Below are 24,324 nucleotides of genomic sequence, written 5' to 3'. Positions count from 1 at the left end.
GCTCCAGTCATGATCCCAGGGTCCTGGAATCGAGTACCACATTGGGCTCCTTACTCAGTGGGGAATCGGCTTCTCCCTCTGCTTGCTGCTCTCTCTCGCTCTCTCTCTTCTGACAAATAAATAAAATCTTAAAAAAATAATAAAAAAATAAAAAATACAATAAAAAATACAAGCAACTTTACAGTACAGAAACCCAGCATACTAACACTGTGTACCCCCAGTATGATCCTGAGAAGGGCACAGCATCACTTCTTGTAGTAAAGTTGCCAAAAATGCATAATCTCAATCTAAGCAGGAGAAAATATCAGAAAACCCAATGTTTTCAGAATGCTGAGAGACATTGTACAAAATACCTGATCAGTACCCTTAAAAAATGTCAAGGCCAAAAAGATAAGGAAAGACTGAGGAGCTATTGTCATAAAGCTGGAAGAGGCAAAGGAGACATGACAGCTATATGAAACAGAATTATGGACTGAATCCTAGATATATACTCCTAGGCATTCTCTTTTTTTTTAAAGTTTTTTTTATTTTATTATTCCTAGGCATTCTCTAATGTAGAATCATGGGCTAAGTCCTGGAATAGAAAAAGGACATTAGTGGAAAAACTGGTGACATTCTAATAAGGTGTATAGTTTAGTTAATGGTATTTGATGGTATTGTACCAAGGTTAATTTCCTAGTTTTGATAATTATGTTACATTTACATAAGATGTTAACATTGGGGGAAGCTGCATGAAGGGAATTCAGGTATTCTGTGTCCTGTTTCTGCAATTTTTCTGTATGTCTAAAATTATTTCAAAATGAGAACTTAACAACAATATAGTATAGGTTTAGATCAAGCAGAATCTGTGAGGAGTGGAGATAATTTATTCATAATCTCACATTTTTAAGTCACACTGGTTGGTCTTTTTAAAACTGAGTAATCGGTTTTAGGTGGACCACTAATTTTGTAAAACTCTTCTCAAGTGTCTAAAATTCATAACTAGCCACTTCTACCTAAAACATGTATTATTTCTTCCTGTACAGTGAATTTAAAAATTAAGTTTCTAGAAAACACATGTCTTATTCATCTCTCATTGGATGGGTAACATATCATGGCACGTTTTCCTCACTCCTTCTCTAGATGGCCCCCTGAGTATTCATCTCCTTTCCCATTTTCCTTCAGAAATCTGAACTGTTATTGTAGGACACACCAATTCGGTCTTGTGAAGGATACAACATCTGAGTCCTTGCCAATCTTTCTCAAAATGTTAATGTCAACTCTTAACATTTCCTCCTCCTAACTCTTCCCTCACTATTCCTAAAGCCAAAACTCTGACCAAAGCTTTTGTTGTTTTATATCTCAATGACTTCTTGCCCATCAGTCCAAAATACCTCCATCAAACATCTCTCTCTCTCTTTTTAAGATTTGAGAGGGAGACCACGAGGGAGAGGGAGAAGCAGACTCCCCGCTGAGCAGGGAGCCTGACACGGGGCTCAATCCCAGGACCCTGAGATCATGACGTAAGCCAAAGGCAGATGCTTAAGCGACTGAGCCACCTAGGCGCCCATGTCTCTTTTTAAATTGTTTAGATTACATTACTTTCTTGCTCATATCCCAGTTATCAATATTATATTCAAATTTCTGATACTGATTTCCAGGGCTTCTGTAAGTCTATCCTATATTTATCAAGCTCCCTCAATATCATCTTGACATTGTCTTTTCTCTTGTTAAATCTGTGCATTCCTGCATTCACTTCACTAACTTTCACTGAATTTCAGCGAAGCCTAAGGCTTTGGGTGGGTGTTACAAGAAATATAAAATATCATATCTATCTTTTCTCATCCAACCTTCTCACTTTACATGTCTTCCAACTAATCCCTTTTACCTGAAATGTTGTAAGTTCCAAAGGCATACTGCTGTCAATCCCACTTCACTGAAAGAAATTTCTGCTTAAATGGCCTGGAAAGGATGCTCATTTGTCAATAAAAATAGACTAGTTTTTTTTGTTGTTGTTTTGTTTTGTTTTTTACAAAAAGTAAAAGAGAGGGAGAAAAGAGTAAAATAAAATGCAGACCATGAAAAGGAGAAGTGTATCACTGCTTTAAGATCTTAGCTCCCAGAAGGCAAGTGACTTTTCTGAGTAATTCTTCTGAATAATCCAGAAGACTGTGGAAGCCAAGCTTTCAAAACCTACCAGAGATCTACATTAGTAGTTACATGCTATTCTGAAAAGAGTAATTTAGGAAGCCACCCTAGATTCACATCCGATTTCCCAAGATCAAAGTATCTATAAGAATAGCCCCTGCACAGAGGACTGGAGCACAACCCCATGCCCTAGGTCAGGTGGGCAGCATAGAACCAACGGTGTGGGCAATTTGGTATTTGCGATGAGGCTCAGTTGGGCTTAGTGTGACACTGGCCCATCTCTGATGGAGCCCTCTGTCATTTACACCACAGAATGCTGAAAAAAGAGAAGTTATAATTCCCACCTGATGATTTTCCTTGAAAGTTTGGATTAATAACTCTCTCAGTTTCTTCTTTCTTTCTTTCGCCATTTTTTCTTCACCCAGAAGAATATAATCACTCTGAACCATGCCTTTTTCTGTATTTTTGGGAGAATTTTCTTCCTGCTTTTTCCTCTCTCTGTTAACAATTTTAAAAAATACATGTATGAACAACAGAATTAATGATGGGTAATTACAACCTACTATAGTGGAATGAACACTGAATTTTCCATCAGAAGACAGATTTTTATTTTTTTTAAATTTTTTTTAAAAGATTTTATTTATTTGACAGAGACACAGCGAGAGAGGGAACACAAGCAGGGAGAGTGGGAGAGGGAGAAGCAGGCTTCCCGCGGAGCAGAGAGCCCGATGCGGGGCTCGATCCCAGGACCCTGGGATCATGACCTGAGCCAAAGGCAGACGCTTAACAACTGAGCCACCCAGGCACCCCCAGAAGACAGATTTTTAGATTTGGTTCTAAAACTACATTGTAGGGTGATTTTTTTTTTAAGCCTTAGTTTACTCCTTTATAAAATATAGATTAAATAAGAGACATACACTCTGAAATTAGAAAGCCCTATAAATATTTTGGTAAAGTATTTTTATTGAGTTTATCATCGAGGGATACTTAGATCAAAATTTGAGTTAACAATATGTAGACATAAGCTCTCTCTTTTCTTCTAAGGGAGAGACCAAAAAAGGACCCTCAGGTAAGAGAGGGATGAGATTTTTACCCCAAGGCTTTTACAAGGCTTCTAGGGAGAAAAATAACAAAAGAATTAGGTATTCTTGTATAAGGAGAGAGTGAAATTTATATTAATTCTAAAATAGCTGAAAAGAGAAAAAATAGAACTTAATAACAATAAGGAAAAAACTTTCAGGCAAGTGACAGGAATCACTCTGTAACTTTGTTGCTTATTTCTCTGGTCATCCGCTGTCTCACCCACATATCCTTTCTCATCCAGGTCATCCCTCTTCCACATGCCAATTCAAGCAAGCTCATAGTCACTGCCTTCTTACTGGAGTGTACTAAAGTATATGTATGTATATGTGTGGAAGGTATATATACTACCAATGATACAGTAGAAATAGTCAGGAATCAGGATTCATGGGCTCTGGCCACAAACCAGCTGTGAAAACTCACACAGGTCACCTTATCTTTCTGAATTTCACTTTATAGTTGTGGAAACTCAAGTTGAGAGGGATGCCAGGCTACTCTATAGACATTCTCATTAATTCTCATATACATACAGAGGACACACAGTGTTATATCTTATTATTGGTGATGTTAACCATCACTTGGCTAAGGGGACCTCTCCAGTATGAAGTTGCCATTTTTGCCTTAATTAATTAATAATTAATAAATCTCTTAGAGGAGATATTTTGAAACTATGCAATAAAGCAGATTTAGGATAGCTTACAAAGAAATTAAAAACTATCAATAATAAAATTTTACTGACTCTATCCAAATGCCATAACAGTGTTAGACAGTTATAGGCCGACCACAGTGGCCATTTAAAGAAATACAGTTCTAATACCATGGATCTGATTTTCAAATAACATTAAAATATGTATCTGTTATAAAAGGGATAGCCGCTTATTGTGAAAAATTGGATATAAAAGCCATCCATATTTCCACCCAGAAAAAAACACTGACAACAGTCAGTGCTGCCTCATTGTATAACCATTTTCATTAATTTCTCCAGTATTTATTAATGCCCAATATAAATAATATTATCTTTGTGCACAAATCTTTGGATTTCTGATCATTTTCTTAGGGGTGTTTTCCTAAGACTGGAATTTCCAGGTCAAGCGGTAATACCATTTTTATGGCTCCTGTTGTTTATTGCCAAATTGCCTTGTGGAACGTTTAAATCAGTTCATCTGCTAGCAGTATAGCATGTTACCTGAATCACTGTAACCATGGCTAAGATTTTAAGGAGTGGTCAGTGAGCATCTGTTGAGTGCCCACTATGAGCACAGCATCCCGCTCCCATCAAATGTTACTTGTTTTCACTATTTATTTTAGGTCAGCCTAGATTTTTCAGGGTTTAAAAGCAATCTAAAAGTAAGGTTGACCTTAGCAAGAACTCACTAAAACACAGGTGATTGCTTTCTAAAAGGAATGGTGTCTGGAGGAGGCCTAAGGCTGGCACTTGAAAGAGTGAAGCACTCGTCCACTGCCGAGCTGTTTTAAATTGGGTAGAATAAGAGCAATCAGGAACACAGGGGGAAAAGCTGTGTAGGCTGATGGGGGCGAGAGGGATTATCGAATAGGTCTTTCTGGCCTCTGAGTTTGAGTATTCAGTCACTTCAGGCACGTTACTCCAAGGCTTTTTGCAGTTCATGCACCAGTGCTGTTTCTCAGAATAAATACATTAGTTATTTCATTTAGAAGCTCATTTTCTGCATGAGGATATATAACAGTACTACATCCTGTGAGGACTATTTTGATTTTCCTCTTAGCTCAGATATTCCTGTTCTTTGTCAGTGGTTGGAGGGCAATGATGACTCTGTATGATTATCAAAAGATAAGACACTCACACCCTTCACATAGGCTGAGGCACAATTAGCAGACAATTTTAACAATGTTCAGGTAACCAAAGAAATGCAAACTAACCAACATAATACCTATTAAAAGTGCAAAAGTATTGAAAATGATAGTACTTCCCAAAGCTAAAAAGAGTGTGGTAACCTTGTCCACTGCCAGCAATAGTGTAAATAAGTACAACCCATTTAGAAAGCAATTTGCCAATGTTTCAAGAGTCATCAAAGGCCTATACCATTTAACTCAGTAATTACATGCCTAAGAATGTAGAAAGCTCTATGCTCAAGGAAGCTCACTACATTATTATATGGTGAAAAACCTGAAATAGTTGAAATGCTTATCAGATGGGGGGGAAGCTAATTACATAAATTACGGTCTAGGAACTCAATGGAGAAATAATATACAGACCTCAGGACTCTGGGCAATGTGTTAACTAAAACAAGCAAAATAAACGTACTTTATGGTTGCAATTAAGTATGTAAAGGGATCAAGACCCAGAGGAAACAGAAAAACATAAACAATTTGTTAACATCATGAAATCGTGGGTGATTTCTTCTTTGTGTTTTGTTATCACAATGTCCATGTTTTTAAACTTCCAAAATGACTGCTTAGACAAAAAAAACTTCACACCGCTCACCACGGCTGGCTTACATTTTCCATGCTTCTTCCACAGTTCGTCTCCTCTCAATTATCTCCCTCCGCAGCTTTACCATCTCCCTTTGAATCTCCTCCTCCTCTTTCTTGGCTTCCAGAGCCTTCTTTCTCTTCTCTACCTGCACCAAATACTGAGCCTCTAAGAAGACCGATTTTTTCAGGGTCTTTTCCATTCTCTGGCGCTCCAGTTCTTTCTCACGTCTCATGCGGTTTTCTTTTACCTTAAAGAGAACACAGTGAGGGTGGAATGCAGCCTTTCAAGTAGAAAAGGATACACAAAAGCTTAGAATACATTTCCAAGTTCACAATATGCCCAGTTGGAAAGATTCTGGCCCAGAAGCTCACTGTTCATTGGAAGAATAGGAAGAATTCATTTGTTTACTTGGGTAAGAGCCAATACAAAAGTCTAGATGAAGTCAGGTCAGAGGACTCCCAGCACTCTGGGAATGATCTGCACCATGGAAAAGTTGAAAATTTACTGGGTCAGATGCCAAGTTCTGGATTCTTACATAGTAATGATATCCCACCCCTAAAATTTTCCAAGGTGTATGCTACTGCTGTTTATTTAGGCCCTTTGTGCATGCCATTTAAGAAAGAATATGGATATTTTGGGGAGGCTACATCGTGAAAGATACAACAGTGATTTACTGCCTGAGGAACACAACATTATTCATTTTTTAAAAAATATTTTTATTTATTTATTTGACAGAGAGAGACACAGCGAGAGAGGGAACACAAGCAGGGAGAGTGGGAGAGGGAGAAGCAGGCTTCCCGCAGAGCAGGAAGCCCGATGCGGGGCTCGATCCCAGGACCCTGGGATCATGACCTGAGCCAAAGGCAGACGCTTAACCGACTGAGCCACCCAGGCGCCCCACAACACTATTCACTTGGATCGTTATTTAAATGTATCAATGATTCTGGCTCATATTTGGAAATCAAAACCATGATATTTCTGAATAAGCACAATCAATTTTTCAAACCCATTAATTCTCTAGCGGCTCTTCTAGCTATGAATTAAGGAGTGCTCCTTTACCTCCCCTTCACTGACCTTATCTTATTCTTTACTTATAAGACTTCTAGATATTGGCAATCTCTTATTGAACCTTCTCTCCTCCCTTTTATCACAAACCCAAACTAGGATCATACTTCTACCCCTTTTTCTAACATCCTCAGTGCTGATTAGGCACACCTTAATGCTTTAAAGCAATCAGAAATTCAGGGTCATAAAAAGACAACATACAATGTACAGACATTCATTCTAGTTCAGTCTTAGTTCTGGACATGTGGAAAAGACTTGGTCATTCTGATTTCCTGAAGCTCCTCTACAAAGAATTGAGACGCATCTTTTTCCTATAACCCACTATTTATTCCCTTTGAAGAAAAGAAAGTTCCCATATGCCTTTCTAATTCAAAACAGCTGAACTAGATTTAATTCAGATCTGTCCTCCCTTTCAAATTATAATCACAAAATGAGTCAATTTTTCAGTTGTCTGGAAAAGAATTACCATTATAACAGTCACTAGAATATTCATGATATTAATATTTTGATGTCACAGTTCAAAAATCAAATTCAAGCAAAACCAATCTACATATTTATAATAGTACCATATACAAACTAATAAAGTTTAGTTCACCCACTCCATTGTTCAAAAATCAATTATTCCTTCTTTTGTTTTTTTTAAATAAACTGTTTCCTGTCCTCAGTTTATGAGCATTATTTTTCTTCTAAGTTCTTATATTTTATTTTTATTCTTTCTAACCAAACCACAGATGGCACTCTTTTTCATAATAAAACCTAAGTCTTTATTTAAGCTTATTAAATGTGCTACACAAAGATTGCTTCCTGTTACCCATTTTAATTTTGTTTTTCCCTCCCACCTGCTTATGTCTCATCTCCATGGTAAGACGAGGATCCTTCTGCTGCTGCTTGTCTTGGTTTCCATTCATTCCAAGATCTTCCAACATTCCAGAATCCACCACTTTTTTATGGAGCAGATGGTCTATAAATTTTTGAACGGTGGTACTTTCCTCTTCTTCCTCCAAATAGCCACACAACTCTGGAGGAGACAGAGCAACAACAAAAAAAAGGGAAAATTAAAAAAAAAATTTAGTACAATTTCCATATTTATATAAATAATCTTGGTACAATAAAAATATGAAGCTGAGTGTTCAATAAATAGTAACTGATAATGCCAATTGGATGAGTATAGCCCTCAGCAATTAACTACCTTCAACTGAGAGGAAAGAAAATTCCACTCATGAGGAATTATCATCACCCAAGACATGAAAGACTCCTTCACTGCCAAATGTAAAAGATACTACTTCAGTCTAAACATCCTTGAAGACTCCATTGTTTTTTTTAAATGGCTTTATTGAGGTATAACTGACATACATACACTGTAAATATTTAAAGTCTACCATAAGTTTTGACATATACATCTACCAGTAAAACCATCACTATAATCAAGATAAAGAACATGTCTGTCAGTTCCAAAAGGGTCCTCAGACTGATTTGCAATCTCTTCCTCCCACTCCTCCCCATGTTCTCGGTCTTATCCCAGGCAACCACAGACCTGCTTTCTCTCAGGATAAATTAATTTACATTTTCTAGAATTTCTTATCAATTAAATCATACACTATGTACTCTTTTTTTGGTCAGGCTTCTTTTACTCAGCACAATTACTTCTGAGATTCATCATGTTGTTGTATCAACAGTTCATCACTTTTTACTGCTGATTAGTATTCCACTGTATGGGTATACCATAATTTGTTCATTCATTCATGGATAGACATTTGGGCTGTTTCCAGATTTTGGCTATGACAAAGTTGTTATAAACATTTGTGTACCAGTTTTTGTATGAACATATGCTTTGTTTTCTCTTGGAAAAATGCCTAGGAGTGGAATGGCTTGATCATAGAAGTATCTGTTTAACTTTTTAAAAAACTGTCAAGCAGTTTTCCAAAGTGGTCACAAAATTTTATATTCTCACCAGCAGTATTGGAGTGTTCTGGTTCCTCTACATCCTCACCAATACTTAGTATGGTCAGTCTTTGGATATAAACCGTATGTAGTGGTTACTCAAGGTAGTTTTAATTTGCATTTTCTCAATGACTAATTATAGGAACATCTTCCTTGTTGATGTTCTGTTTAGTTCCATACATCACTAAAAATGGGGTATAAGGTCTCCAAATAATTTGGAGAATTGTACAATTACCTATTTCTCCCCTCAACTTTGTCAGTTTTTGCTTCATGTATTTTAGGGCTTTTTTTTTTTTTAAGATTTTATTTGAGAGAGAGAGAGAGAGAGAACATGAGCAGGGGGAGGGGCAGAGAGAGAGAAGCAGCCTCGCCGTTGAGCAGGGAGGCCAATGCAGTGCTCATCCCAGGACCCCGAAATCATGACCCGAGCTGAAGGCAGATGCTTACCCAACTGAGCCACCCAGGCGCCCCTATTTTGGGGCTCTTTTCTTAGGTGTACGTATGTTTATACTTGTTATGTTTTATTGATGGCTGACCCTTTATCATTATAAAATGCCCTTCTTGGTCCCTAGTAACAATTTTTTAGTTACAGTCTATTTTTTTCCTGAATTAGTAAGCTGCTCTCACTTTCTTTTGGTTACTGATTGCATGGTATAGCTTTTTCCATCTTTTTACTTTCAATCTATTTGTGTCTTTGAATCTAAATTGTGTCTCCTGTGGATAGCATATAATTATGTATTTTAAAAATCATTCTGCCAATCTTTGTCTTTTAATTGGACTGTTTAATCCATTTACATTAGATGTAATTCCTGATAACCTATAGCTTATGTTTGTCATTTTGGTATTTGTTTTCTGTATGTCTTCAGTAAATGCCCTTTGTCAGGTTGAGGAATTTACCTTCTATTACTAGTTTGCTGAGCATTTTTATCAGGAATGGTTGTCAGATTTTGTCAAGTACTTTTTCTGAGTCTATTGAGATAATCCCATTAATCAGTATTTTTGGTAAACATCCTTTTTAAATGGCTACATAATAGGAATGTTTCAATCAAAAAACAAAAAGGAAAATAAAACAAAAAGCTCTACAAGCATAAGATGAATGAGGCCTGGTAAAGAAATATAACTAGATCTATTAGCACCATATGAAAGGAGTCATAGTTTCACTATATTCCGTATATGCTTCAGAATAAATATGAAGTATGAAAATGCCTCACTTTAATAATGACATTAATAAATTAGAAAACATCCAGAAGGAGGCAACCGGCATAAGATTTAGAAACAATGTGATATAAAGAACTACTGTGAGAATTGGTATATTTAAGCTAGGAACATTGAAGTATATGAGAGATCAGACATGATTATATCACGTGCAAACAACAACAACAACACTACTACTTTTCTTGGGAAAGGGAACATGGTATTATTTTCTCTTACACTAAAGGGTTACAGAGGTCAAACTCCTAATTCTCCTGAGAGAAAAATGTATGAGGATTAGAGCCCCACAACAAGTGAATGGGCTCCTTCTATCCTGGGAGATGTGCTGGCAGAGATTCTATCACCCCATGTGAGGGATACTACAGAAGGATCTCTATCTGAGGGGGTGAAGCAGGGAGATCAGACTAGGTGATCTAGAAGGATTCCTCTAACTTTAAGAGCTCATGACTTTGTGATTCCTAGGCTGGGGATTTTGTAGATTTTTCTAGAGTCCTAAACAAGGGGAATTCTGCCAGGTGAGATTACCAAGGGTGTGTGAGTCACACAGGAGGAGCTGCTGCCCACCACCATCACCAGGCCTACCTTTATGCTGAGGAAAAAAAATACCAAATTCTGAGTACATTCGAGGAACCCTCACTCACTAGTTGTGTGTACAAGTAGTAAACTCTTTTATAAATATAAAATGTTTAAATGTAGCCCCATCAGAGTAAAGAGTCATCCAACAATATATGGGAAGAGACACTCAAAGAGCATTAATTGCTATTATAATCATAAGAAGAATTACAAATAGAATATTTTAATTTAAAAAACACCATGAACATACTGAGGATACAGATAAGTAATTTAAATTGAACCAAGAAAAATTAAAGCCAATTATAAAACTAAGCAAATCATAGAAAAGTCAAATATAGCATTTATTATTTAAAACAATTAAAAAGACTTCTTAAATACATTCATTAGATGTTAAAGCTTAGAACAATCAGACAAGTTCTTACCATCAAACTTGTCATATTTCAAATGATCACTGGCTTCCGGCACAGGAAGGATATTTGACACAGTGTCTTCAGCACCATCTTCACCATCACTTGCTAGTTCTTGCTTAAGTTTGGTGTCTAACCAGTCATTGACTAGCTCCTGAGCTATCAATAAAACAAAAAAATCTTTTTAATATTCCTATTACTTCAAAGACTTTCTTCATTCACTGTTTTCATTCACTCAGTAAATACTGAGCATCTATCATGTGTCAGGTACTGTGTTAGATGCTGGGAAAAGAGCAACAAATAGACAAATAAAACTTATCACCAACGAAGTTTACATTCTAATTGAAGAGAGACAAAAAATAAGTAAATCTGAAAAACAGAGCAGGCAAAGGAGAAATGGTGTGTAAGAAATGGAAGGTAGGTATTGATAGTTTTAAATTTGGGGTTCAAAGAAGGCCTCACTGAGAAGACATCTGGGCAAAGAAGGGAAGAAAGTGAGGGAGTGAGCCATATGGTTATTCCATGCAGAGGGAAAGCATTTGCAAAGGTCCTAAGGAAGAAAATGTCCAGAGTGTTGGAGAAGTAGAAAGGAGGCAGTGTGGCTAGAAAGGAGTGAGTGAAGGGGTAATAACAGGAGATGAAGTAAAGAGGTAATGTGGGGATCAGATTTAGAGCACTGGTTCTAGATCAGGGATAATCTTGCCCCCCAGTGGACATCTGGCAATGTCTGGGGCCATTTTTGGTTATCATAACAGGGATAAATGATACTAGCATCTGGTAGGCAGAGGGCAGATATGTGGCTAAACATCCAACAATGCATGGAACAGCCCCCACCCCAAAGATAATTATCTGTTATATCATCAACAGTGCTGAGGTTGAAAATCAACATCAACAGTGCTGAGGTTGAAAATCCCTTGCACAGAAGCAGGGGACACCAATTGGGAGGCAAATGCAATAATCCAGGAAAGTGACAGTAGCCTGGACCTGGAGAGGAAGTATTAAAAATCGTCCAATTTTAGAAAGTATTGTTTTGAGATGCAATTGATGGATTTGCTGATGTAGCAGATATGGGAAATGAAAGAAGTCTGCAAGGTTTCTGGCCTAAGCAACTGCAAAAATGGAGATGCCATTTACTGAGACAGGGAAGGCTGAGGGAGGAGCAGGTCAGGAGGGAAGATCAGGAATTCAGTTTTAGACTAGTTGGGTTTGAAATGCTTAGGAGACATACAAATAAGAGTGTCAAACAGGTATTGGCTATACCACTCTGGATTTCTGGGGAGAGGTCCAAGCTCAAGAAATAAATGTGGGTGTCATCAGCATATGGATAGAATTTAATGCCACAGAAGTGGATGAGAGCACCAAAAGAGGAAGATGGGTAGAGAACTGGTTCCAGGAATAAGCCCTGAAGAACTCCAGTATTAGGGGTTGAAGAGATAAGGCAGAACCGGAAAAGCAGGCTAGGAAGGAGAGGCCATTGAGGTAGGAGGAAAATCAAAATAGTGTGATTTCCTGGAAGCCAACTTCTATTTGAATTTCTTTCTTGGTGATATTCAGAAAATCTTAAATATATAGGTATGAGAGAAAATGTCTACTTTAGCAATACGTTCATCACTATCATCATTATCAAACAGCTCTATGGGCAGGCATAGGGGTTTCAAAGAAGAAAAGTATATATTTCAGCACTATCTTCATCACTGTTACCATGATCATATAGCTCTGAGGGAATGGAATGTTTCTTACATTAAATGAGGCCAAAAGGCATTTAAAATAGATAGGAATGCGGGACATATAAAATAGAAAAGAATGAATCAAGATAGTAGAAACCAAGTGTAAAAAGTATACTAGCAACAAATATTATTGGCTTTCAGAGGAAGGTAGAGAAAGGGGACAGATATTTACTGAGTAACCCTGTGTACAGTAAGTCAGACATTTATATGTATAATAATTTATATGTAGAATAATTCAGATCTACTCAATGCCATTCATTAGTAAAGAGGGGTTTGCTATGAAGTGCCCCAAAAGCACAAAGAAAGCGAACTACCCTTGGAGAGTTCAACTGCAGGAACATCTCCTGTTGGATCAGAGGCTCTAAGGCTACATTAAAGCAGAGTTTCTCAAAATATGTTCCTCAGAACACTGGTTCTTATTGAATATTAACAGATGATTGATGAGAGGAGAAAAAGGGATATAAACCTTTGAAAACCATGTTCTGTTCATACACTAGTACTTTCTAATGTGTATCACTAACTCTTCAGGATAGGAATATGGATTTCAGGCTAAAAGGAGTTTCCAGGTATAAGAAGCTTGGGATTTGGGGTAAGTAAACATTAGTTTTTAGACAGTATGACTTCTCAGAAACTTTAAGAGGCTAAAGTATATTGTGTATTCCCAACAGTGGGTTGGGAGATGGGGTGGGCAAGACATAGTCTTGCCAATTTCTGAACCAATCTCCTTTTTCCATCTCCAGTTCTACCAACCACCCAAGACCAAGGGCCTTTACTGCTCACCCAGACCACTGCACCAGCCTCTCACAGATCTCCCTTTTCCCTCCTTTTCTCCCCTATAATCCACTTTTCATATTTAAAATATTGATCTGTTGTACCACTGCTTAAAACCCTTCAATGATGTCTCATCATACTCAGAATAAAATCTAAATTCTTTTACCAGGCCTATAGGCCCTATGTACTAGGTCTTCTGCTCACTCCTGCACGCTCATCTCCATTGGGATGTTCCAGCCACACTGGTCTTCCTTCAGTTCCTCAAGCACACCAAGCTTGTCTATACTTTAACTCTTGATGCTACCTTTCCCTCTGTCTAGGATGCCCCTCCTCCATTACTGCTTAGGTGGCTCCTTCTTATTATTCAGGTCCAAACTTGAATGACTTATCACTACCTAATAATTTTAAGTTTCCTTTATTCTCACACTAGCATGTATACCCCATGAAAGCAAGGGCTTTGCCTCTCTTGTTCAAAATTTTAGGTTCCCCCAGTACCTAAAATAGTACCTGACACAGAGTGATAATTTTTTAAATATATATAATAGATTATATTATAAACATAAAAGTTTTTATCATATACATACTTATAAACATAAATAATTATATATGTATATATATATTTTTTGAATAAAAACATGCTATGAATAAATAGAGACATTTAATGGAATAAGTTAATGGAATAAAAAGAGACAATCATCCAAATGGAAGCTGGCTTCCAGGACATGGCCACTCTGACTTTCTTCCTCTGTGGCTTCTCCTTTCCAGTCTTTGCTGGTTCCTCCTGATCTATTCATCCCTAAATGCTGGAGTTCCCAAGAGCAACAGAAACTAAAATACTAAATTCCAGAGGAGTAAATGTTTTGGGGAGGTAGGAAGGTTAGATCAATCTTAGACTCTCTTCATAAAGAATAAAGTGGATTTGCAAACTAATGGTCAAATGATCTCATAATACTAGATCAAGTGATCATGTTGCCCTCCATGCCACAGGACGAATACCTTATAACACTCACTAGTTAGCTGTGTCATATCAACCTGCCTCTTGATGTGGTTCCATTTCAGAAGACAGAATGAGCCTTAAGTATAGCCTTACTTGTAATATTGGAGTTCACTCCAGGATAGATTAGTTTCAGGGAGGTGGAAAAACACGAAACTTAAGCGCAAAAGAATGAAAAATTTCCATTCTGTACTTTGAAATGCATTATAGGTTATGCTTTAATAAGCTGTATTCTAAAGAACTGTTAACACTGCAGCAAAAAAATGTATTCTCTTACCTTCCGCATAGACTTCATCACGATCCTCTATTTGCTCAGATGTTTCCAAATCTATGATTTGGCTCCAAAGCCTTCTGGACAAATTGGAATTTGTAGGAGAAAATGCTTTTGAAACTGCAAATTCTGAGGCTTTCTCCACCTTCTTCAATATCACAGAAAAAAAAATCCATTAAGATGATGACAACTTTGTTTAGGGCTAAAGAATTTTTCTCCTACTCAAGAAAACTGACTTTCTACCACCTACTAAGATACTTCCACTGTTCCATTTTTAAAGGAACTCTGGAGGCTTAACCACCCCAAATAATTTCATTTTTTAAACATGAAATTAATTGCAATATTTTACCAAATTTTAACATGTATTCACAATGTTTATTTTTGAACAAAAGGTTATTTAAACTTTAGCTAACTTTTGTTTAGAGCATTAGTGATGGGATCATGACACCTGGATATTTTATTTTAAATAAAAAATACAATATTTATTAACTCCCATTGCCACTACGATTTGCATATGAATATGAAGCAGAGGCAGAGTAGCTATACTTCCTCAAATTACTACCCCTGGAATGAACCTCCCATCATATATTAAATAAACTATAGGCTCAATAAAATTGGGATAGAGTCACTGAACTGTAGTTATCCAGAAGGTTTTAAATCAAGAGTAAAAACACGGCCCAAATCATGGGATTGGTGGAGGTGGACAAACTGTGTTGGCACTTTGGTTTACCTGCACAATATAAAAGAACTTCTTGGGGCGCCTGGGTGGCTCAGATGGTTAAGCATCTGCCTTCAGCTCAGGTCATGATCTCAGGGTCCTGAGATTGAGCCCCATATCGGGCTCCCGGCTCAGCAGGGAGTTGCTTCTCCCTCTCCCTCTGCCTCTACCCCTGCTTGTGCTCTTTCTCTCTCTCTCTCAGATGAATAAAAATCTTAAAAAATTAAATTAAAAAAAAAAAAACTTCTTTTACAGTTAAATCCCTGACTTTCTCCCTCCCTACAAACTTGCTTTCCTCCACATCTGCTGCATTCCCAGGCTTCCAACCTAGGTGACAATGCCACTCTTTCAGTTCTCAGGATGAAAACCTTGGCGTCCTTGAATCTATTCTCTCCCTCTTACCCCACAACCAATCTGTTGGGAAATCTGTTGACTCTATTTTCAAAATATATCCAGGATCTGACCCCTTCTTGTCACCTCTACTGCTCTCACCTGGTCCAAGGCACCACAATTTCCTGAGAGGTTTTCTGTGATAGTCTCCCACCACAGCAGACAGTCCCTTTGAAATGAAAGCCACACATAACTCCGCCCAAAACCCTTTCATGGTGGGGCGCCTGGGTGGCTCAGACGGTTAAGCGTCTGCCTTCGGCTCGGGTCATGATCCCAGGGTCCTGGGATCGAGCCCCACGTCGGGCTCCCTGCTCAGCGGGGAGCCTGCTTCTCCCTCTCCCTCTGCCTGCCACTCCCCCTGCTTGTGCTCTCTCTCTCTCATAAAAAATTAAAAAATCTGAAAAACAAACAAACAAACAAAAAACCCTTTCATGGTTCCCTATTTCACTCAGAATAAAAAGCAAAGTCCTTACTATGTGCTTCAAGGTCCTGCACCCTCAGGCCCTTTGTGAGCTCTACAACCTTCTCGTCTGCTACGTCCCTTTGCTTACTTGACTTCAGCCACACTGACCTTGTGTATTCCTTCTCAAATATGCCAAGCACAGTCCCACCTCAGCGCCTTTGGCTTACTGCCCCTCTGCTGGACTGCTCGCCCTTGATAGCCATACAGCTCTTTCTCTTGCCTCCTCATGTCTTTACCCAAATGTCACCTTCGTAGTAAGGCTTTCTCGAATTACCCTACATGAAACTGTAACCACCCTCCTCACGGCTCTCCCTATTCCCCTTCTCTGTTCTGACTTTCTCTACAGCACTTATGACCCTGTCACGTATTTTACCATATACTATCTCCCCTTAGTAGAATGTGAGCAGGCATGTTTGTCCTCCTCTTCATGTGTGAAACCCCCAGTACCTATTATAGGTACCGTCATATAACAGGTGCCCCATAAATGTTAGTTAAAAAATGAACACATGTAAAATTTTATTATTTTATTTTTTTAAAGATTTATTTATTTGAGAGAGCGCTTAGCATGAGTCGAGGGAGGGGCAGAGGGAGAGGGAGACAAGCAGACTCCCCACTCAGCAATCCCAGGACCCTGAGATCATGACCTGAGCCCAAATCAAGAGTTGGACACTCAACTGAGCCACCCAGGAGCCCCTAAAATTTATTTTATTTTTTTTAAAGATTTTGTTTATTTGACAGAGAGAGACACAGCGAGAGAGGGAACACGAGCAGGGGGAGGGGGAGAGGGAGAAGCAGGCTTCCCGCGGAGCAGGGAGCCCAATGCAGGGCTCGATCCCAGAACCCTGGGATCATGACCTGAGCCGAAGGCAGAAGCTTAACGACTGAGCCACCCAGGCGCCACCCCTAAAATTTATTTTAAAAAGCTGTACTTGCCCCACAGTTTATATTGCTGCCTGACCTATTTTGAAAATGATTTTTCCTCTTGCCCTTCATGGAAAGACTGGTAGTACCTCTGCCAAAACTTGCCAGGGACTTTACCTTTTATTTTATTTTAAAGATTTTATTTATTTATTTGACAGAGAGAGAGAGACAGCAAGAGAGGGAACACAAGCAGGGGGAGAGAGAGAAGCAGACCTCCTGCTGAGCAGGGAGCCCGACACAGGGCTCGATTCCAGTACCCTGGGATCATGACCTGAGTGGAAGGCAGATGCTTAATGACTGAGCCACCCAAGTGCCCTGGGACTTTACCTTTTAAATTCTCAAGGGTTTCGTATATTAAGTTTGAATTAGAAACAGAGCAATAAAGTTGAAAAGCTAAGGGTAATTTGAAAAAGATGTAGAAAATAGAACACACAGGAAAAGATATGAATCAGAAGAAAACATGATCTAATCAGGGTTAGAATAAAGAAAATATCATTCACTCTTTATGAGGTCATACTGGAGAGATCTGTCTCCCACACTATTTCTTGGCCTCTGATGTACCCAAATTTATGATGGTCGATATGCCATTTATTGGATGGTCACATTATGCTTGGCACACAGTCCTTCCCTTTAAGGTTTTAAAAATTCTAAGACAGCAAGATGAATCTCGCATGTATCATTGTGTATGTTATCTACACATATATGTAAATAATGTACAAATAAATAGATCAACTTTCAGTTTTTAAACCAACATTCACAAAAAAAAAATAAACAACAAAACAGGATTGTAGACTTAGTTCCTCAGGCTATGAGTGAAAGAAAAAACGCTGTATGATAGGTCATCTCACCTGAATTGGAATTGGTACAGATTCTTAACAAAGGAGGCAGACAGAGCTTGGACACAGGAGAAGACTGATTTTGGTACTCAAGGACACAGGCTGGTACTTACAAGGAAGGGAGTAAGGAGAAATGTTTGCTTGGCTCTCACAAAGCAAGTGTTTGGGATATCACTTAAAATGAAGATTTTGGTTAAAAAAAATACTAGATGATATTAAGGATTAGAAATAGTCTCGTATTTCCTTGTTTAAAATATTACATCCGGGGCGCCTGGGTGGCTCAGTTGGTTAAGCGACTGCCTTCAGCTCGGGTCATGATCCTGAAGTCCTGGGATCAAGTCCCACATTCGGCTCCCTGCTTGGCGGGGAGTCTGCTTCTCCCTCTAACCCTCCCCCTCTCATGCTCTCTGTCTCCCATTCTCTCTCTCAGATAAATAAATCTTTAAAAAAAATAAATAAAATATTAATCCTTACCATTTCATTCAAAATAAGTATGTGAGAGACAGAAGAGGTCTATCTTAAATTATATTTCAATAAAACAAAGTGTCAATTTAACAACTTATTCTTTAAGCAGGTTGACTGAAGGATTGAAGGCTAGCACTGTTCCCACTACCTTAGTGGACACTGAAGGGAAAACAAAACTAAAAGCGACCATCAAAGAGTTCACTTTTATCTACCTACCTACTACCTACCTATTTACTGTGTCATGTGCCACACGTGCAAGACACAGTTCAAGAAGAGTTCTAAAGGAACACAGGGTGATAAGAAACCCCAAATACCTTCAAAGGTTTCCTACTCAGTAACTGTGTTACATGTAAATATATAATTTGTAAAGGAACTATCTTATTCCCATGATCTTATAAATGCTCAATAAGCGCTCCTTACATCCCATGACACACATCAATCCCAGTGTCCACTGGACGGCAGGAACAGCAGCTACAAGGCACTCTTTCATTTCCTCAAGGTTGGGAGGTACAAACAAGTTTCTTCATATACCCTCAAGTGCAAACTCCATGTTTATAAATAATAGTTTTGGGAGTAATGTATTTTTGAAAGTGTCCAATTCTTTTTAAATCTCTCTGTATACAAGCAAATGCTGGATGCAGTTTCTGTTGTGTATGAATGCCAACATAATTCCAAGGAAAAAAGTATTAGAAGATGGGATTAGGTGGTTGAGGTGCATCAGGGGAGTTGTTCACTGAGAGGGGCATCTCAGCTGAACTTTAAGGGAAAGATCTGGATTGGCCTCCAAGAGAGGAATGGTATTCCAGGCTTGGGGGATCAGTGTGCGTCAAAGTGAAGGGAAGATAGAAGGGGAAGGAGACTGGCCTGACAAGAGTCACACAGAGTATCAGCAAAGGGGCTGTTACAGGTAGATTGATATTACAGCTAGATTGACAGAGGGCCGTAAGTGCCCATCTGGAATTTACAGTTTCATCAGATGGCATAATCCCTGAAGGTTCCAGAATAGAGAATCAATGAAAATGTTTAGAAAGCTTAAGTATCAAAGTAACAGAATGCACAGGAGTAAAAAGATGGGTCTATCAAGTCAGGATGAGGATAAATTATAAATCATGGTGAATTGTTGCATTTTGGGTGAGCTGCCCCAGAACTCACAGTTCTACTCAAGTATCTGCCTGATTCTAAGTGACTTCAGCGTCCCTGAGGAAGACTCACCAACATTTCAGCCTCAAGGTTTGCTTCATCTCCTGTATTCCAACGGCCTTTCCCGCAATCGTACTTCTGCAACCCACTGACATGGTCATCCTGAACCACATCACACAGAATTTCCCATTGTTCAACCCCAAAGCTGATAACACCTCCCCCAACATCAGCCTCCTGTCCATCTCCCTGTTTTGCTCCCCCTCCTCCGCTACATTGGTGTTGCACCTAACCATGTCCTTCGTCTAGATTAGTGTCCCCACCACCTGCTTCTATTACATCTTTAATTCTCCCACTGGTTTTAAGTAAGTTGTTTAAGCCTCCTGTCCATCTCCCTGTTTTGCTCCTCCGCTACATTGGTGTTGCACCTAACCATGTCCTTCGTCACTATAGGCCTCCTCTTCCCAACCTAGGAGTTCTTTAAAGGGTCCCCTCCTGGGCGCCTGGGTGGCTCAGGTGGTTAAGCGACTGCCTTTGGCTCAGGTCATGATCCTGGAGTCCTGGAATCGAGTCCCACATCAGGCTCCCTGCTCGGCGGGGAGTCTGCTTCTCCCTCTGACGCTGCCCCCCTCATGCTCTCTCATTCTCTCTCTCTCTCAAATAAATAAGTAAAATCTTTAAAGGGTCCCCTCCTTCCTACTCTGCATGGATATTCAGATACTCTCTTACATAAGCCTCAGATCACTTGTATCTTTACCTCTCCAATGAAAACTTTCAAGGCCGGGTCAATCTGATCTACCAATTTTGGGTACCACATTAAGACTTTGGTTACCTGCTTCAGCCAAGTCCCCATTGCTGCCCCGGTGATCTCTTTTGTTCTGAAGAAAGCCCTTTCTTGATCTTCACCATGCTTCACACTCTTTCCATATTCTCCCCCTTCTTTCATGTAACAAGGTCTAAGCTGATTTTGAGAGAGTGGTGCACTCAAGGGGATTTGGAAGTCTTAGGTTCAGAAGTCCTAACTATTTAGGATACACCCAGAGTTGGGAAACATTAGGGAACAAAATCAGAAAAGAAGACAGGAGTGAACAGAAAAGTAGTAGGAGAAGAGAAAACAGGGTTATAAAAAGATAACGAAGGAGAAAATTTCTAGAATAAAAAAAGTGATAATTGGATCAAACGAACCTTACAAAGTTTGAGGATGAAGAAGAGAACACTGGATTTGGTCAGGAAGTCATTTAGGACAACCATTTCTGGGGAGTGGTGAGAAACAGAAACAGGAGGAAATTACTGTAGACAGCAGAGGATAATAAAAATGCAAGGGCAAGGAGTCTAGGCTATATACTCAAAGACTTGGATAAGAAAAAGATGTTGTACCATAATCAGAATGGACGGCCAGGTCAAGTAAGGACTTAATGATTTTTTTTTTTTTTTTTTTTTGAGATGGGAGATTTGAGGGCATAATGGAAACAGAGCTATTGTGGAAATTTTAGAGGAATGATAAAAGGAATGATAAAAATCTAACCGGTCAAGCTGTCTGACAAGTGCATAAAGTCAGAGCAGAATTTTATCCTTCTCTTTTACTTAAATCTTTCCCTCTGGAGGAGACAGTAACTCAATGTGCAACTGAGCCCTGCAGGGGCTTGGCACTGGGACACTCAGCACGGACATGGAAACTAGGCTTAGTAGGAGGCTGAGGAGTGGGCTTCCCAGAGGCCGGCCTCCACAAGGGCAGATGTTTTAGTGGTCTTCTAAGTCAGACCTTCTGCAGGAACCAGGAAGCCTTCTCTGGCCTGTCTAGATTAGCGTCCCCCCCACCTGCTTCTATTACATCTTTAATTCTCCCACTGGTTTTAAGTAAGTTTAATCTCCACTGGACTATAAACTCTAGGAAGGCAGGGATTATAGATTATACCTGCCCAGAGCTCGGTTTTATCTTCAGTGTTCAATAGAGTGGACTACTACTTAGAAGGCACTTAATAAATACTGGCTGGATAAATAAATAGTTAACAGTGATTACATCTGGCCTGGGTTCCATCTGGACTTATAATGCCTGTCAATTTTGATAAGTAATAGCTCTTCAAAATACTACCAGGCAGAATGATATTTTCCCAGGAAAATGCCGCATGATTTTGAAACATATGCTGCACAAATGAATTGAGTATGGCAAGTTGCCAAACTGACACTCAGAGGCATGCACCTGAAGTAGTTTAATAGTACTTTCAACTTAAATGGTACTTGGACTCAAAAACACATATCTCAGGCCTGGAAAAGAGCTCAGAAAGTTATGTAATTCAATCCCCCCCCTCACGGAATGCTCAAACATAGTCTTCATTAGTCCTAACATTAAGTGGCCATTTAGAATCCACTTGAACACTTCTATTGATAGAAAATACATCTTTTTAAATTATGTTATGTTAATCACCATACATTACATCATTAGTTTTTGACCTCTTTATGAGAATGCCGCTCCATTTTTGGATCCCTCCAGGTATTAGAAAATTCTTACCATGCATGCACAGCTTTCACCTAATGCACTGGTCCCATAGATCAATGTAACTACAGTACAGTCTTTCCAGTATCTGAGGAAGGCTACTATATCCTCTTTTACAGCTTCTCCTCCCCTGCTCCTGTAGTCCTCTTCATTGGATCCTCACAGCATTTGAAAGAGCAGGTCTAGGGGCACCTGGGTGGCTCAGTCAGTTAAGCGTCTGCCTTCGGCTCAGGTCATGATCACAGAGTCCCAGGATCAGGATCAAGCCCCATGTCGACTCCCTGCTCAGTAGGGAGTCTGCTTCTCCCTCTCCCTCTGCCTTCCCCCTGCTTGTGCTCTCTCTCTCTCTCTCTCAAATAAATAAATAAAATCTTAAAAAAAAAAAAGAGCATGTCTATACCCATTTTCTTGTCATTCATATTTTCATGAAAAGCAACAGAATAATGAAAAAAAAATACTAAGGAATATAAAACTAAAGCAACACAGTCACATGAGAAAAATAGCAAAACGTGCAAAATGGAGGTCTATCAGTATTCCTTCCCATCAGATTATGTCTGACTCTTAACTCTCTATCTTAACTGTGCAATATCCTTACCTTAATCCAGTGTTCCACATTGTCAGGGTCAAAGGCAGGCTGTAGATAATATATAGAGAATATTAATACACAGCAATAACTTTATCAACTTTGCCGTTTTTTTTTCAACTTTGCCATTTTAATCTATCCTTCTGACTAAAGCATATGGAAAAGTGTCCTTTTTCCTTCCCCAAGCCATTTCGTCAGCAAGTTCAGCAAGGACACAGAATGATGGTCAGAGGAAGAAACATGAAGCCTTCTCTGGGATCTCTTCTGTTTTTATCTCCTGCCTAAGCCCACCTGGAGATTCTAATTTAATTGGTCTGGAATAGGGCCCAGGTGTCAGAATTATTTTTTTTTTTTAAAGCTCTCCAGAGGGACACCTGGAGCTCAGTCAGTTAAAGCGGCTGACTCTTGATTTCGGCTTGGGTCATGATCTCAGGGTCCTGGGATCGAGCCCCGCGTCTGTCTCTGCACTCAGCATGCAGTCTGCTTGTCTCTCTCCCTCTGCTCCTCCTCCCGTACTCTCTCTCTCTAATAAATAAATAATATCTTAAAAAAAATAAAGCTCTCCAAGAGCCAAAATAGAGGAATGCTAGATATAATCTTTATAAAAAACCAAACAAGCACTGATTAATGAGCCAGATTATTCAAATGTCACGGAAGCAAATCTGCTTGGAGAAGGCTATGCCCCTTTCGTCGGGTCCCTCTTTTCAAGAACAACCTGTAGCAAGGGGCTTTCCTATCTTACCTATAGCAGGAATATTGTTTGGTGCAGTAATAACTGGGGGAGGGGTGCTGGTGGTGGGAGGATGTAGTGGGGGATAATCTTCTGTCTTACAAAGCAGAAAATGAAGTAAAGATCACATATATTTTTACCCAGGTCAGTCAGATATTAATCTGAAATTAGAAATCAAACCAGTAGGATACCTCCTTTCTTCACTCTCTGTAACTCTTAGAAGCTTGTGGGATTCCCTCTAACAGTCACTTAACAAATAGAGGTATTTGCTTTGCTAATAATTCAGGTGGGTCTTTAAATAAAGAAGGGAATATCTAAACCAGCATACCGTCACATGGAGGAAGGAAAGGTATAATACTCTTTCACTTACGTAACACTTCACCTTCAAAGCACCTTAAGATAACTAATTAATGTAGCTGTACTGCTGAATAATTTTGTCACTGCAGCAAAGAGCTGATCCTATTAAAACACAACTAAACTTCAAGAAGCTCTTGTGCTTTTTCTTTTTTACCCTCTAGGCAGTAACAAGGAGCACTAGCAGCAAAAATCTTTCCTTTTGGAGTCTTAAGAAACTGTCCCAAATTTTTACATTTCATCATCAAATCTATACCCATAACCTATTTGGGATCCAATCTATTGTGGAACTAGCACATTACAATAGGAGCTGACTCTGTTTCCAACTCTCTCTAGTGCTCCTATCTACACCCTCTGGTATCTGGGCCAAGATATTCACCAAGTGGAATATGTCCAGGGCATTATTTAATAGGTATATTTAGAATAAACTGCAAGCACGATTGCCTAGAGCCCTAAAAATGCCACTTGTCTAGAGATTTTTTTTTTTTTTTTAAGAAAGTATAACTTAAGGGTGAAAACAGCTGGTGAAAGTGCTCTGGAGCTGGAAGCTGAGAAACCACTCCATTTTGGTACTCTCACTTACATTTAAAGCAGTTATTTTTGTGACTGT

At 39.0% G+C, this 24,324-nt stretch overlaps 1 protein-coding gene across 3 annotated transcripts in view; it reads right to left on the bottom strand.

Moving 5' to 3' along the window:
- The window catches only part of CCDC191 (coiled-coil domain containing 191), a 98,994-nt gene that overhangs the window by 73,502 nt on the left and 1,168 nt on the right, over positions 1 to 24,324 (bottom strand). For 2 of the 3 annotated variants that reach the window (XR_004678266.1, XM_035000137.1), the window contains exons 2-7: positions 22,643 to 22,681; positions 14,630 to 14,771; positions 10,876 to 11,019; positions 7,567 to 7,745; positions 5,686 to 5,909; positions 2,472 to 2,625 (exon numbers count right to left, since the gene is read on the bottom strand). Coding sequence is in view for 2 of the 3 variants with exons in the window: in XM_035000137.1 (XP_034856028.1) it covers positions 2,472 to 2,625; positions 5,686 to 5,909; positions 7,567 to 7,745; positions 10,876 to 11,019; positions 14,630 to 14,771; positions 22,643 to 22,681 (882 nt within the window). In the remaining variant the exon portion in view is untranslated. Of the gene's footprint in view, positions 1 to 2,471; positions 2,626 to 5,685; positions 5,910 to 7,566; positions 7,746 to 10,875; positions 11,020 to 14,629; positions 14,772 to 22,642; positions 22,682 to 24,324 lie in introns of those variants that run through there. The other variant, XM_035000138.1, reaches the window with a different exon arrangement.

This window comes from Mirounga leonina, unplaced genomic scaffold, assembly GCF_011800145.1.
Source record: "Mirounga leonina isolate KUSES-001 unplaced genomic scaffold, KU_Mleo_1.0 Mir_115, whole genome shotgun sequence".
NCBI lineage: Eukaryota > Metazoa > Chordata > Mammalia > Carnivora > Phocidae > Mirounga > Mirounga leonina.
The sequence above is the reverse complement of the archived record's forward strand: the minus strand, read 5'-3'. Positions and strand labels throughout refer to the sequence as shown.